Raw genomic sequence first — 15,612 nt, 5'->3', positions numbered from 1 at the left:
CCGGATGTTGGCGGACCGGGGCCCGACATATCCGAATGGATTAACCCCGAAAAATTCCTGAGGTTTTTTGATTAGTCTGGATTTTATCCTGGATCTCCAGAGCGATAGTCTTTGGCGTATCAAATCAATATATAACAAGGAAAAAAGAGCTGTTGCATACAATAGATTAATGAAAAAATTAAAAGAAATAGACCCAAGTAATGATCAAGAAAGTAGCGAAAAAGATAAATAGATTAAGAAACAAATTTCAGAAAAGAAAATCAGGAAAGGCCGCATTCTATATTTTTGAGTCGGGTGTGGAAAAAATTTACGAACCTACTCTATGGTATAACCAGAGTATGTTCGTAAATTTCAGAGTTGTTTCTTCATCTATTCGTAATTATGCAAATCATAATTATATATTTTCAATTCCTTTAATTTTAAAGGAAAAATAATATAAACAATGCAATTAGAGGTGTAGAGGCTAGTGTGTATTTTTTCTTTAGATTGGTTAACAAAAAGTTAACGACGATACTCTCACTTTAATTGCTTTAGATTTGTTTGTCGACATGATTCAAACTGGTAGTGATCAAGTGTACTTATACAATCTGGTGGTTATATGGAGGTCAGGTATACTTTTACAATAAATTATGTGCATACCATTCAAATATAGTTAGGTATGCATACCATTCAAGTATACAGTGAAGTATGTAACCAGCACACATCTCATCTGAATGACCTCTTTGCAGATAAGGGAAGTAAAGTTGGTGCAGATTAATACAATAATCAGAAGTAGAATGTTTGTTGGTTTTTGCTTGATTTATGTATTAGTAAATTAACTCAGTTCTGAAAAATTATAAAAATCAATTATTCCTGTTGGTCACCACAACTTATTCATTCATTCCTTCAGTGTCCTGTGAAAAGGGAACTCATTTTGATTAGAGTGGTAAATGCCAGCCTATTGCTTTGGAGATTCGTGATCAAATCCAAGCAAGAAGACCAGAAATTGAGTTCTCTCAGAAATGTCAAGCTCCATATCCCCTACTACCCCTCACCCCATTCTGGGCTTGGCTGAACTACAAGAGATATGGGGAAAAAAGGGACCCTCTTAGTGTGCACGGGATGGAGAGAGTCAAAAATTAAAAACAAAAAAGTGTCAGTTTATCAAATATGTATGATTTAATCATTTATTCTATTTCAGTTCTATATTATGGCATTTAATAAAATAAAATTTCCTAAGAATTCCATTTAAATTTTAAGTTTGATTTCTTGAAATTTCAGGAACCACATTCTATTTCAAATATATTAAAGAAATATCTGGTAATTTGAATTATATAAGATTTCAGTGATGGTTATAGACATAAGCCAAAGCAAGCATTAGGCCAGGGCACCAAAAATTGAATGAAATAATACTTATTATTACAAACAAGCATATAATAATTAGTATAATTAGTTTGATTCAGAGCATTCACAATCCCTTGAACCAGTATTGTAAGATCTGTTGAAGATGTTGCAGCAATTTTTCTTATGTTCGCACTTCGTATGTAATATTCTCGCTGGTATTTTAGGTGTTTGTTGTGTTGATTTTTATATTTTTCTGACATATTTATCATTGTGAATCAGTGCCGTAACTAGCCATTCCTGTGCCCTGTGCAAGAATTTGCATTTAGGCCCCTTAATTAATTAGGTTTGGAAAAATAATAAAACAAATGCATGCATTTTGGGCCCCCCTTCCAAGTGGGCCCTGTGCGGGTGCACCTGTTGCACCTGCCTAGTTACGGCACTGTTGTGAATTATTTCCTAATGCAATGTATAGCAAGATCATTGTGACAAAATGTGATTTCCTCAATTAATATTTCTATCTACAGTCTCTGCAATAATCATTACTAACAAGCATAATTATAGATAGTTTACAATAAACTCTTTCCATGCAATAGTACACAAAATACTGTAATTCTCTTTAAATCTCTATTCAAATTTGAGGTTCTGTTTGTAATTTTTATTGAGATTAAAAATGTCTTTACAAAATATAGTAGAAATTAAGACATTACCGATGATTAAATTGATTTTATAGATGACATATTGTATATCACATTAAAAACTGTTCCATTTGTACTTTCTATTGAATCAATTCATTTTTTTCATGTTTTTCTACTTTTATAATTTTAAATACACAAATACAAACTTGTAAAAATATACAAGTTTTGTTCTGAAGGATTGATTGAGTCAAAAGTTTCCATATAAGGCTAGGTAAGCAGTTTCCAGGTGACTAGATTGGGTGCCATAATTTGTTATTCTTGGGGACATTTGAAGGCCATAGTGTACAAGTGAAACTGTAAAACACTGATCATGCAAGGAATGTATTTATGATTTGTGTGTGTGTATGACATCAGAAGATATGTTAGCATACATTTTCCATGCACAGGAAGGATATATCTACTGACATATAGTATGTGCATTCAATTAAATGGCATCTGTACAGAGCATATTTTATAATGTAGTCATTCATAAGTTACAAAGTACTGTAATCCCCTTTGCTTACATATGGAGACTTTTGACCCACTTTGAAATATTGACAATGTAAGTTTTACACCATCATACAGTTGAATTGTAACTTTTATATTCTGAAAAAACTCCAATTTAAAATTTATATTCTAAGTATTGATATGATATATCCATACAAGAAATTAATAGTTGTTGATCTTAAGTTTATATCAATTCACATTTTTTACATATATTTTTTTACAATTTATAATGGGAATTTGTAGCATAAAAATGATGATTTTTTTTAGTCAATAATTTACAAACACCATATAATCAAAATTACAAAAATAAATATAATGCAAAACAGAATTATTGTAGTTAATAAAAAAAAATTGAGTAGATCTGAAATGACTTTGATATGAAATGATTTCTCTGTATAAAATGTAATGTAGTAAAATTGATCATTCTGTTCACAAAACAATCTTTCAATTTGTTTAGAAAAATAACATGATAGAAACTTCAACAATTATTAAATAAATCAAATTGTTACATATGAATATGCGACAATAAAAATATATCCTTATGAAAGAAATTTTCACTTTGGTATAAAATTGCAGAAAAATATTGTTTTGTTTACATTCTGCACAATTCTATATTTCTCCTGTTCTCACTGTCAAAATACCTGTAGTTCTCAGAACATTTATACCTCCATGAAGAATACACACTCTAGGATAGCTTAATCTGACTAGTTGATTAGCAAACTGTAATAATAAATAGATAATTAACTTTAGTTATATATATATATAAATAGAAAGTTTAAGTTTTATATACTTACATTTGATACAGAATTTCCCAAACTGCTACCAACAACAATAATCAGTTTGCCTTTATGGTTGGTGAGAATTGTAGCTTCAGGAATCTGCAATAAACTTCCATCTGGGGCAAAAGCAGAATGATGTGGAATATTAATGCTTTCTGGGATAGAACCCCGCACAAAACTATTCTTTGATTAAGAAAAGTAACTGCATAACTAAACCAAACTGTATTATTATAACAACTTACATGTAACTTTTGTAACAACATTTTAATTCATGTAGTCAATATTTGAAATTGTTGATTCAGAATACATAAAGTGGTAACCTTTGATAATTTTATCCTGAATTTTTTGTATTTTAAGTTTTGTATGTTTCAAAATACATCATTAACAATATAAAAGCCAGTGTGTGTGTGTGTGTGTGTGTGAATTCTTTATAACTCCTGCAATTTTTGTCCAATCCAGATGAAATTTCAGTTACATTCGTTTTATGTTCTGTTGAAAAGTATAAGCTACTTATTTTGCAGAAATATTAGCTATAGAATAAATGTTTTATTGATTTCAGATCAGTGATCGCACTTACATTGCAGTGACCTCATTTAGTTTATGCTTGATGATAGAATTTCCCTTAAGTTGCATTTTTAAATACGAGGGCTGTTTCTTTTTCAATTTTCAATGGTCCACAAAACAAAGACAAATGTAAATAACAAAACAAATTTATTACCAAAAGTTAGATACAAACATGGTTACTTTTTTACATAATCACTGTGAAGATTGAGGCATTTGTCATGTTTGTACATAACTTTTGGTAATAAATTTATTTTGTTATTTACATTTGTCTTTGTTTTATGGACCATCGAATGTTGAAAAAGAAACAGCCCTTGTATTTTGCCAAATGGTGTATTTTAAACTTAAGTTTAAATTTAAAATTTAAACTTAAAAAAAGATAGCTGCATCATGTCACTTCTATAATAAATTTTTTATTTAAATCTTTCCATAGTGACCACATGATGTTCTATTATCCAATTGGAAGTAACAATCTAGCGAGCCCATTATTAAGTTATCACTCATCTAATTAATGTAGGTACAATTCATCTTTGTTTTATCTATGTGAAATTAAAAGGATTAGCTATTTTGTTGATAAAAAAATGCCAAGGGAAAAGCATAAGAGTAAAATCGGTCATTTAAATTCTAGATGTAAAAGAATAACAACAACTGAGATCCCTGAAGGTTGTGAAGTCCAACTTGAACAACATTGAGTAAGAATGGTTTTGTCAAGGGCTGTAGAAAATCAAGCTTGACTTGAAGCTCTTCTCAATTCTTCAATCTCTACTTTCTCATAAAAAATATTCCATCATGCTTGACAGGAGAATTTCTAGTTAATAAATAATGTTTTTTAACACTTAAGTTCATAGGAATGACTATTATTATGTATATGTTATGTATCTGTATTATTGTATGTATATACACAAACATGGAATGACTATTATTATGTATATATTATGTATCTGTATTATTGTATGTATATACACAAACATGTAATCTTATAAAAACCTCAAAATATTAAAAGGATACTCTTCAGGAATTCGCACATCAATTAAAAGTAATTTAACTTTAACTTTTGAACGTGGTCTTATATCATCTTTTAAATGAAAGTCTAATAAATCTAAAAGATCTTCAGCAGAAATCCTTGGACATAATTCTGCTTTCAATACATTTAATGGAACCGGACACATTTCCTTAAAAATATTTTTAATTATTATTAATGCAAATTAAAATATTTATTGATTTAAATTAAACTTACCAATTCTGGATGTAATGATGTTTCTTCCTGAGTTTTCTTCCATTTCTGTTTATTGGTTAGCTTTTCATATTCTCTGTATGTAATGCTTTTTGGTGTACTACAATACATTCTGATGGAATCTTGTACACAATGCTGAATATCAATTTCTAAAAAAAAATAATTATTAAAAGATAATTATGAAGTTAAATTTATTTTATTGTAAAAAAATTATATTTTTACAATAATAAATTAATAACAGAATAAGAGAAAATTAATTCAACATAAGAGAAAGTGAATTGTTTTCTGATTAAAATCAAGTTTAACAACTAATTTAATTGTTCAAATGAAACATACAATTATATGAGAAACTTACCAGGCATATCAGAAAACATCAGAATGCACTCATTAAAACCAAAAGAAAGCAAATTCGCTCTCAGTTGTTGAAGAATGGCAACACCAATAAAGAGAGGAAATGAAGCACTTCCCAAGAGCAATGTATCCCATAAATGAAATATTTTGTGAAGTGGAAATACATCTATTGTAAATAATACATGAGAAAGAATTTTTATATTATAATATAGTAAGAAGCTAGATTAATGCATACTTACGTGTGTACATTGTAAGAAACCATGGAATGGCATAAAGCTAAAATTAAAAATACAACTCATTAGATATTGAAAATCTAATATAGCCTATGTTCAAAAACATTTCAAAATAAAATGTTCTAGCATATACAGTATCTATTGTAGAAGATTAATTCTTGCTAATGATATGTTCATTTCAGAGATTTGGACAACAGTACTTTTCAACTTCTTTATGCTTAAGTTTCTCATAGTGTGTCAGTAAAACTATATATATTATTAACATTAAAGATGTAATGTATATATACTACCTATCATCATTAATTATGCTCTGTTTAATGACAGACAACATATACAGAGGTCCCATAAAAGGTCCATAATAGAGCTGAAAAATTCATAGCTGCCTTAATGCCATGTAAAAGGGATGGCATTGCACAATGTATTAAATATGTAAACAAATCTCCAATGCAACAAGTCATGTAAAAGTACATTGTGTCAAAAAGTTTATGAAATTAAGTATTTTCGGAAAATTTATGAAAAACAAATATATTATTGTGTAAATGAATTATGAATATGTATTTATATCTTAGTTTCTAACAGAAAAGTTAAAATGTAATGAGCAATTATTTATTGTGATATTGTCACGATGCTGGGCTGCAATTTTTAATCATATTTTAATTTATTTAATTTAAAATATATTCTCTCCACTTCAAATTAGTACTGTAGTGTCTTGCCCTTGTATGTCATACTTTCCCTTTAACAACAGTCATGCCAGTCATTTATTAACTGCTTTCAGGAGAAAAGTTTTGAATTGAAATAACATGACTTCCAGTTTACATCAGAAGTTCATATATAGTTAACTGGGGCCTCCTGCCCCTAAGGTTTCCATATCTGCTCTCAGATTTCATCTATCTAATTTCATTCTTGAGATTAAGGAAAGATGGACAAAAGTTTTTCAAATTGCAGCCCAACAACTTTTTATATTTTTAAACTTTCTACCTTTTATACTGCATTATTTTCTGTTTAGATACATAAATACTTATCACTTATAGCTTTATCAGTAGTAGATTATACCATATAAGGTTTATTTAAGTACACACTGATTTTCATTTAACAACAAAGTTGTTTGGCTACATTGTTAAACCATGCATATCTGTATTTTTAAATAACTAAAATACATGAGAAAGTTTAGAAATATCCTTATTGTGGAAGTAAATACAATTTTTTTATAAATACAGTATTTAATATTAATTTTAAAAATATCTTGAAATTCATTTTCATCTGAATTTAATTTTTTACACTATAATTTGAGTTTCCTAGCTACTTTGTTAAATGTCTGAAAACTTTAATTTCTGTAGTAATAATTATATGTTTTAAAATTTAAAAACATTGTTAAGTTTATTTTTAAATTTTATACCTCTGGAATGAATCCAATACTGTTCATATGATTAGTAAGTTCTGGATCATGGAATGCAATAAGATGAGAAAACACAGTTAAATATTCTGTAAATGTAAAATATTAAACACATTATTAATATAATTTAGCAAATATTAATTCAAAATGTTAAAATAATAAAAATTTTAACCTTGTATCACAGGGGAATTGTCTTTCAGAAAAAAATTGTTTAAATACTTAGGAATGAAAGCTGATAGACAAGCATATGCTAAAGCTAAAAGTAAACTGAAAAATTTTTATAAAATCTAAATTTTATATATTATTTTTACATTAATATTTTATTTTATACCTTCATTATTAAAATTTAAATACAAGAATGGTGCACATAGAGAATCTAATCCTTGCCAATAAACATATTGAGGATGGCTAACTACCCAAGCCTTTAGAATCCTTTTGAATTTTGAATGCCCAGTTGGTGATGACAATAATTCATTATACTGATGACATCGAGGAATATCTACTTCAATCTGTATTGATAAATAAGAGATTTTAAGATTTCTAAATAAATACATATGTAAACAATTTTACTTTTGAAATTAACCTGTCTGTCTGTAGCTGTTGGAGTTTCTTTATCAATAGCATCATAATCTCCTTGAACATCTCCCTACAGTATAAAATTAGAAACATAATAGATAAATATTATGTAAGATAAAATATTTTTATTAAAATTTGTATATCATTTTAAATTATGAATTTAAATATTACATTAAATATATTAAACATACTTCAATTTCAAGTAGAGCTGCCCAAATATGAGCACGATAAAGTGGAGGAATATCTGTTCTGGCTTCCCTAATTATCTGAGAACGTTTATATGGATATGCTTCTAGCAAACGAGAATACAGAATAATTCGATGCAACTATAAAACATTAAAATATTATATATTGTATATCTGTATTCTAAAATAATTTTAAAATTATTTATTAATTATTCTCACCTGATATTCAATATCTTTTTCTCTTATTACTAATGGAAGACTGACTGTATCTTTAAATTCAGTACTGCTATTAGTATTTGTTAATGTTTGAGGCCTACACAAATATATAATAAATATTAAAAATTGTAATAGGTAGTATTTATATATCATCATTCTTAAGTAACTTAAAAATTAACATACCCATTTTCCATAATTAACGGATAATATATACCTGGATCTATATCCTTCAATCTCTAAAAATATTTCAAAATAAATTATGAATATTACAATTATATATATATATATATTAAATAAAAATAATACTAAAATTTAAGATACCATATTACTTCAAATATAAGCCACCCTCAAATTTAAGCCAAAGTAGGAATTCAAAATTGGAAAAAATAAAAAATAAAAATGATTTTATATATATGATTTGCATCAATTGCAGGATATCTTTCTTTTTTAGGTCCCGAGAATAATTTTCTGTCTTTTTTATGCTTAAATAATTTTTCCTTCATAGCTCTCCAATGATTCACATTCTTTTCATCAGTGTAAATCTTTTACCAGCTGCATGATTTCCAATTTCTTTGGTGCACAATATAACTTTTCTTTTGAATTCAGCATCATATGTAAACCATTTTTCCATTATTAGTGAGAATGAGTAATAAAAAAATTTAAAATTCAATTCTATACAGCTGCTATCAAACAGCAACTGGATTAAATCAAAAAAGTGCAAACATGTAACCACCAAATAAACTGCTATCAACAATCGTAATACTATGTGCATACATAGAGTGTAAAACAAAGGCCCAATTGTTGGGGAGTGGGAAATTGGCAGAAATAAGAAGTTAAAATATTTGCTGTGAATTTAAGTTGCACCCTAATTTTATGTCTTAAAAATTGGAATAAAAAGTTTTTAAATTCAAAGTAATAAGGTAATTAGTTTTCAACTATTTTGTTTCTACAGAAAAAAATCCAGAACATTAGCATTTTCTAGAATATAATCATAACTTATCTGCCATTGTGAAGGAAGCAGTTGATAATAATTAAAAATTAACTAGAAAAGTTTCTTAACATGAAGCATGAAATATATTTTAACATAATTAACAGACATGTAGGTATATATAATTATATTTAGTTATTATTCAAAATAATATTGATATTAAAAATTATTTATCTTCACAATTTTTTATTCCTTGCTATCAGGTAATTGTATTAAACAATTCTAACCTATCAAAATACAGAATAAATATGCTATAATTCAAATACAATAATGAGATGTAAATAAATACATAATCAATATAGTATTTGTAATAAAGCATCTACATATATATGAAAACCTATAAACTCACTACAGGTTTTAGCTAGAAAAAGACCTTGTTCTCTGTAAGATGTCTGAGTAATTGAATTGTGACTAATTAATTTGATGTTTATCTAAAATATCTTTAAATAAATATAAACCCTTATAGTATTGCATCTTGTAGATGATAAAAAAATAAAAATAAATTAAACAATTTTTAATAGCTCAAGTACTTTTCTTAGTATTAATAGTTCTAAGATTTTCAGTACAAAATCTTATAGTGATAGATTTTTAAGTATCTTAATATTTTTAAATCATTCCAGCATAGAATATTTTGAAAGTTTAAAAAAATCAAATAAAATTTGAAATATCTTAAAAAAAANCAACCATAGAGACGCAGAAAGTCTATCCTGCGCATGGAAATCTTTTTACCATGACGATTAATTTTTATTTTTTAATTTAATTTCATTCGTTACCACGATTAATTTCTTAATATTTTATTTATTTTATGTTTTATTTACGTTTTACGTAATTAATTTTAATTTTTAAACCGTTGTATAGCTTACATTCTATTTTACGTTCGTTTTCCGTTTTAAAGTTCGTAACTGATGAAGACTATTAAATATAGTCGAAAACGTTTTTAATTTATTAAATACGTTGCTGGAAATAGTAAGGTGGTTTGATTATTTTATTTTAATTACATTCCAGTAAGTTATTTTATTTTAATCATTTTACTGTTATAACTAAAGAAAAATTTTTTTTCTTCTAAAGATAATTCTATTTCTCTATCAAGTAAAGCTGACACCATAAGACAATTTATTTTTATTTAGCTGAAACCATGAGACCATAGACAATAGAGAATATAAGTTATTCACATTTATAATTCCCATTTAGTATCATTTTGTTTCTACAACCATTATAATAAAAGTTTGTCCTTTTCCATTTCTGGCTCCATTCTTTTACATTAACATACACAAAAAAAACCACTATTCTAGTAAAGGAGTCTAATTTTTAATACAAGTTTAGATAAGAACTATAATAAAAATCGTCTAGGAAAAGATATAATTTCGTGTACTATTCATTGCTACTGTACTCTCAAAATACGCAGTAAAATGACAAATATCTTACATTTTAATTTATGATTTCCATTAAGTTTACATTTAATGTGTATTTTTACATCAACTACTAATTTTTGGTATAAATTTCTAATTAATTTACATTAAATAAATGCACTGAATTTCGTTTTTTAATTGTGATGCAATTTGATTCACTTCTTGTATATTATTCTTAAATATTAAAGTTTGCTAAACAACCTATTTTCTATACCAAATCTCAATGTTTCAAAAATCAGATGATATATCTTCATATAAATTGAATTATTTAATTTGCATTTTGGTTAACTCCTTTTTCCTCAATAAAAACAATTTAATATTACAATTATAAAAATAATTTAATATTACAGATTATTCAGAAATATTACATAAACTTCAAATTATTACTTAAAAATGTATCCTAAATCAATATTTCTACTATTCAAATATTTAAACAACAGACTTCTTCAAGCAGCCAGGGCTAATAATGTTGTGATAGTATATCAACACAACCCAACAATTTTTAGAATTCTAAGGAATGATAAGAAACCATTCTGTAATTCAACAGCATTCTGTAATTCTGTAATTCTAAGGAATGATAAGAAACCATATAACTGTAATTCAACAGCAGGGATTTAATCCATCCCAATAATCAACCAATGTTTCAAATCAAAACTTGTCTATGTGGGTGCCACCATGCATAATTTACAACGACTCAAGGAACGTAAGTATGCAATTAGAAAAAATCTCAATAATATGACACTGGCAGCTTACTCGCAACATCAAGACATACAAGTAAACTGGGACCAGGCAACCATCATCAGACCTACATGTAATATGCACACTATGGGATATCTAGAGAAACTGGAGATTTATAAGGCTCATAAAAATGTCCATGTGCATCAACCATACAGATGCAGACAACTTGTCTAATGCAGTGTTCCGCAACCGGTGTGCCGCGGCACACTGATGTGCCGTCACATGGTGAAAGGTGTGACGTGAACTTTTACATATTCTGTTAATTTCAAATTTTATTTATATATTTTTATTACACTTGTTGTGTTTCTTATGTATGTATGCTGTATGTTCTTATGTATGTATGTTGTTGTGTTTCTTATGTTATCATTTGTATGTATTTCATTCTCTGCCGCAGCACTGATGAAATAAGATGATGTTTGTTTATTCTTTATTACAAGCCACCCATTTTTATGTATTCTAATAAATTATATGTAAAGAAAATTTGCTCACAGGTGTTGGTGTCTGTTTAATAACAATAATAATAGGTTAGTGGCATTATGTAATTCTATTAATAGTATCATATCATACGTTTTTGAGGNGGGTTCCTTGTTTGGGATCATAAGTCAATAAAAAAATTAATTAATTCATTATTTATTAATTTTTATGAATAGATATTAGGTTATTTATAATTTTTAAATCATAAAACATAATTCCATAATGGTATTATATACAAATTATATGTAAATTTAATAAGGAAATTATGTTAAAATACATTTTAATTTTTCAAACCCTATATGTAGCTCAGAAAATTTAAACATTATCTATTCTATATTTACTTAATTAAACAGCTTAAAATTTTATTTAATAACAACTTATAAAAATAAAGTAATATTTGTGAAATAACTAAGTGATTAATTTTATTAATAACCTACAGCAGTGATACCCAAACTTTTCAATAGATGGGCCAAATTTGACATAAGTTGTAAGTAGACAGGCCACAAACACTTTGTATATTCTATATATACCAAAAGTAGGCCTATTTCTTTCATTTATAAGTGATGTGTCAAATATGTTTGTAAGTTGGATTAATGTGTGCCATAGGTCAGATTTTGCCCAGGGGCTGCAGTTTGGGAACCATTAACCTAGATCATGGAACATACCTCTATAAACAGCAAAGAAATAAACTGTACTGAAAAAAAAATGTATGAAAATTTATATAGATTTAATTAAATCTATATAAATTTTCATACTTTTTTTTTGTCTGGATCTTAGTTTATTTCTTTGCTGTATAAATTTATATAGATTTAATTAAATCTATATAAATTTTCATTTGTTTCTTAGATGAAGATATGATTTATATACGAAAGTTTGAAGTTTAAATATTATTTGATTATTAATTTTCTTATAATTTTGTTTTCATATTGCTTTAGTCCATCTGAAAATTCAAAATGTATATTTTTGCAATCAAATAGACTTGAGTTATATATGATAAATATAATCTAATTATACCATAATTAGGGATGTCCTTATACCACAAAAATATTGATACCAGTATTGGTCTTAAAATAGTATATCAACACAACCCAACAATTTTTAGAATTCTAAGGATCCTAAAATGTATCCTAAATCAATATTTCTACTATTCAAATATTTAAACAACAGACTTCTTCAAGCAGCCAGGGCTAATAATGTTGTGATAGTATATCAACACAACCCAACAATTTTTAGAATTCTAAGGAATGATAAGAAACCATTCTGTAATTCAACAGCATTCTGTAATTCTGTAATTCTAAGGAATGATAAGAAACCATATAACTGTAATTCAACAGCAGGGATTTAATCCATCCCAATAATCAACCAATGTTTCAAATCAAAACTTGTCTATGTGGGTGCCACCATGCATAATTTACAACGACTCAAGGAACGTAAGTATGCAATTAGAAAAAATCTCAATAATATGACACTGGCAGCTTACTCGCAACATCAAGACATACAAGTAAACTGGGACCAGGCAACCATCATCAGACCTACATGTAATATGCACACTATGGGATATCTAGAGAAACTGGAGATTTATAAGGCTCATAAAAATGTCCATGTGCATCAACCATACAGATGCAGACAACTTGTCTAATGCAGTGTTCCGCAACCGGTGTGCCGCGGCACACTGATGTGCCGTCACATGGTGAAAGGTGTGACGTGAACTTTTACATATTCTGTTAATTTCAAATTTTATTTATATATTTTTATTGCACTTGTTGTGTTTCTTATGTATGTATGCTGTATGTTCTTATGTATGTATGTTGTTGTGTTTCTTATGTTATCATTTGTATGTATTTCATTCTCTGCCGCAGCACTGATGAAATAAGATGATGTTTGTTTATTCTTTATTACAAGCCACCCATTTTTATGTATTCTAATAAATTATATGTAAAGAAAATTTGCTAACAGGTGTTGGTATCTGTTTAATTACAATAATAATAGGTTAGTGGCATTATGTAATTCTATTAATAGTATCATATCATACGTTTTTGAGGAAAATAATATTTTGGTGTCGTGTTGAATCATGGGTGTGCCGCAAGTAGAAAAAGGTTGCGGAACACTGGTCTAATGCATGGTGGTCCATTTATGAAATTTAATTTTATTTTATTATGAGATATTTATTCATTTATTTTTACTTTTTATTTTTATTTCATTTCTTTATTTATTTATTTTTAGAATTCTTGTTTTGAAATTTTTGTATTCATGTTCTATTTTTTGTTCTATTGTAGCTGAAGAAGGTCAGTGAAACTGGTTTAAAATATTCTTATTTTATTAAATTCATTGCTAGAGTTTAAACGTGTGATTTTTTGTGATCTATCTCTTCAGTTAGTTCAAAATATATGGATTTCTTCATTTATAATTTTTAAGAAATCTGTTTATTAATGAATTCTTTATAACAAATATATAGAACAATTATGCTTATCGATGTCTTAAAATCTACACTCTTATGGAAAAGCATATAACTCAAGACAATAAATATTAATTTCACTAGCAATGTATAAGTTATATTCCATTTTTTTTTAATTTAAATATTGAACTAATATTCAAAATTTTGATCTTTTGAATATTCATACAAAATTATAATCTTCAAAATTTAGATTTCTTCTGAATAATCTAATTACCTGTCGTAATGTATCTAATCGTAGTATAATGAATGTGTCATTTAGCAGCATTCCTCTATCTTTCTTTTGACCAAATTCTTCTCCTTCTTCTAAGACTAATCTAAAAAATATTGCATTTTTGCTTAAAATAATATACATTATGCATTTTGTTGATATAGTGATTATTTACTTTGGTAAAGAACATATAGGTGGCTTTGCTTTAATTAATCCTTGCTTACGAAATTCAGCTTCGACATCACCTCCAGCAAGTTGCCATAGATAATACACTTCTTCTAATGGACGATATGCTAAGTGATCGTCTAAATAAAAAATTCATTTTGATTATAATAAGCAGTTTGTTAATAATAAACTGTNGGGATGAACAGACCCTCAATAAAGTGTTATTTTAAATTTTAATTATTTGGGAATTCAATCGTCTAACTTCAATCATTTTATCAAAAGTTAGGCTAAAATCCAAACATCCATAAAAATTATTTCCCACGGATTTGGTTCCTTGTTGAGGATGATCCATATAGTCCTTAGTGTGTCACCTGGAACTTTTGATAAATTTCCAGTATTGGATGCCAGGCCCTTAACAACAGACTCATGATCTCATAGAAAAACCCAGAAGGAACCCAAATAACAAGGGAGAGCGATGACAAATCAAGTCAGTTGTCCTCCCAAGTTTGCCTCCTCAAGAGTTACAGTAGAGCCTCGATTATCTGACCTAATTGGGGACTGGGGTTGGTCGGANGGGATGAACAGACCCTCAATAAAGTGTTATTTTAAATTTTAATTATTTGGGAATTCAATCGTCTAACTTCAATCATTTTATCAAAAGTTAGGCTAAAATCCAAACATCCATAAAAATTATTTCCCACGGATTTGGTTCCTTGTTGAGGATGATCCATCTAGTCCTTAGTGTGTCACCTGGAACTTTTGATAAATTTCCAGTATTGGATGCCAGGCCCTTAACAACAGACTCATGACCTCATAGAAAAACCCAGAAGGAATCCAAATAACAAGGGAGAGCAATGACAAATCAAGTCAGTTGTCCTCCCAAGTTTGCCTCCTCAAGAGTTACAGTAGAGCCTCGATTATCTGACCTAATTGGGGACTGGGGTTGGTCGGATAATTGAAAAGTCGGATAACCGAAAAGTATGAAAAAATCTATTATTAGTGTAGTATATTATTATATCCCATGTAATTAGTATATCGCTATTAACCTACTTTGCGTTGAATTTTCATCGATGTTAAGCCTAACAAAAATTTTTTAAAATAATAATCATCGCTATTGTATCGTTAAAAATTAGAAAATTAAGC

At 27.7% G+C, this 15,612-nt stretch overlaps 1 protein-coding gene across 3 annotated transcripts in view; it reads right to left on the bottom strand.

The window, feature by feature from the left end:
• Positions 1-1,664: 1,664 nt before the first annotated feature.
• Positions 1,665-15,612, bottom strand: part of LOC111631883 (TBC domain-containing protein kinase-like protein) — a 22,985-nt gene continuing 9,037 nt past the window's right edge. Inside the window, exons 4-18 of one of the 3 annotated variants that reach the window (XM_023376219.1) lie at positions 14,480-14,609; positions 14,311-14,410; positions 8,216-8,268; positions 8,036-8,129; positions 7,823-7,957; positions 7,639-7,701; positions 7,387-7,564; positions 7,228-7,311; positions 7,059-7,144; positions 5,669-5,705; positions 5,434-5,595; positions 5,082-5,227; positions 4,853-5,016; positions 3,299-3,461; positions 1,665-3,224 (exon numbers count right to left, since the gene is read on the bottom strand). In XM_023376219.1, the coding sequence (XP_023231987.1) occupies positions 3,114-3,224; positions 3,299-3,461; positions 4,853-5,016; positions 5,082-5,227; positions 5,434-5,595; positions 5,669-5,705; positions 7,059-7,144; positions 7,228-7,311; positions 7,387-7,564; positions 7,639-7,701; positions 7,823-7,957; positions 8,036-8,129; positions 8,216-8,268; positions 14,311-14,410; positions 14,480-14,609 (1,706 nt within the window). In that variant the 3' untranslated portion in view covers positions 1,665-3,113. The remainder of the gene's footprint in view (positions 3,225-3,298; positions 3,462-4,852; positions 5,017-5,081; positions 5,228-5,433; positions 5,596-5,668; positions 5,706-7,058; positions 7,145-7,227; positions 7,312-7,386; positions 7,565-7,638; positions 7,702-7,822; positions 7,958-8,035; positions 8,130-8,215; positions 8,269-14,310; positions 14,411-14,479; positions 14,610-15,612) is intronic. The other 2 variants (XM_023376218.1, XM_023376217.1) reach the window with 2 other exon arrangements.

The sequence above is a fragment of the Centruroides sculpturatus genome, unplaced genomic scaffold (genome assembly GCF_000671375.1).
Source record: "Centruroides sculpturatus isolate CEXI.00-Female unplaced genomic scaffold, Cexi_2.0 scaffold670, whole genome shotgun sequence".
NCBI classification, from domain to species: domain Eukaryota; kingdom Metazoa; phylum Arthropoda; class Arachnida; order Scorpiones; family Buthidae; genus Centruroides; species Centruroides sculpturatus.
Note: the sequence above shows the minus strand (reverse complement) of the source record. Positions and strands in the feature narration are given on the sequence as shown.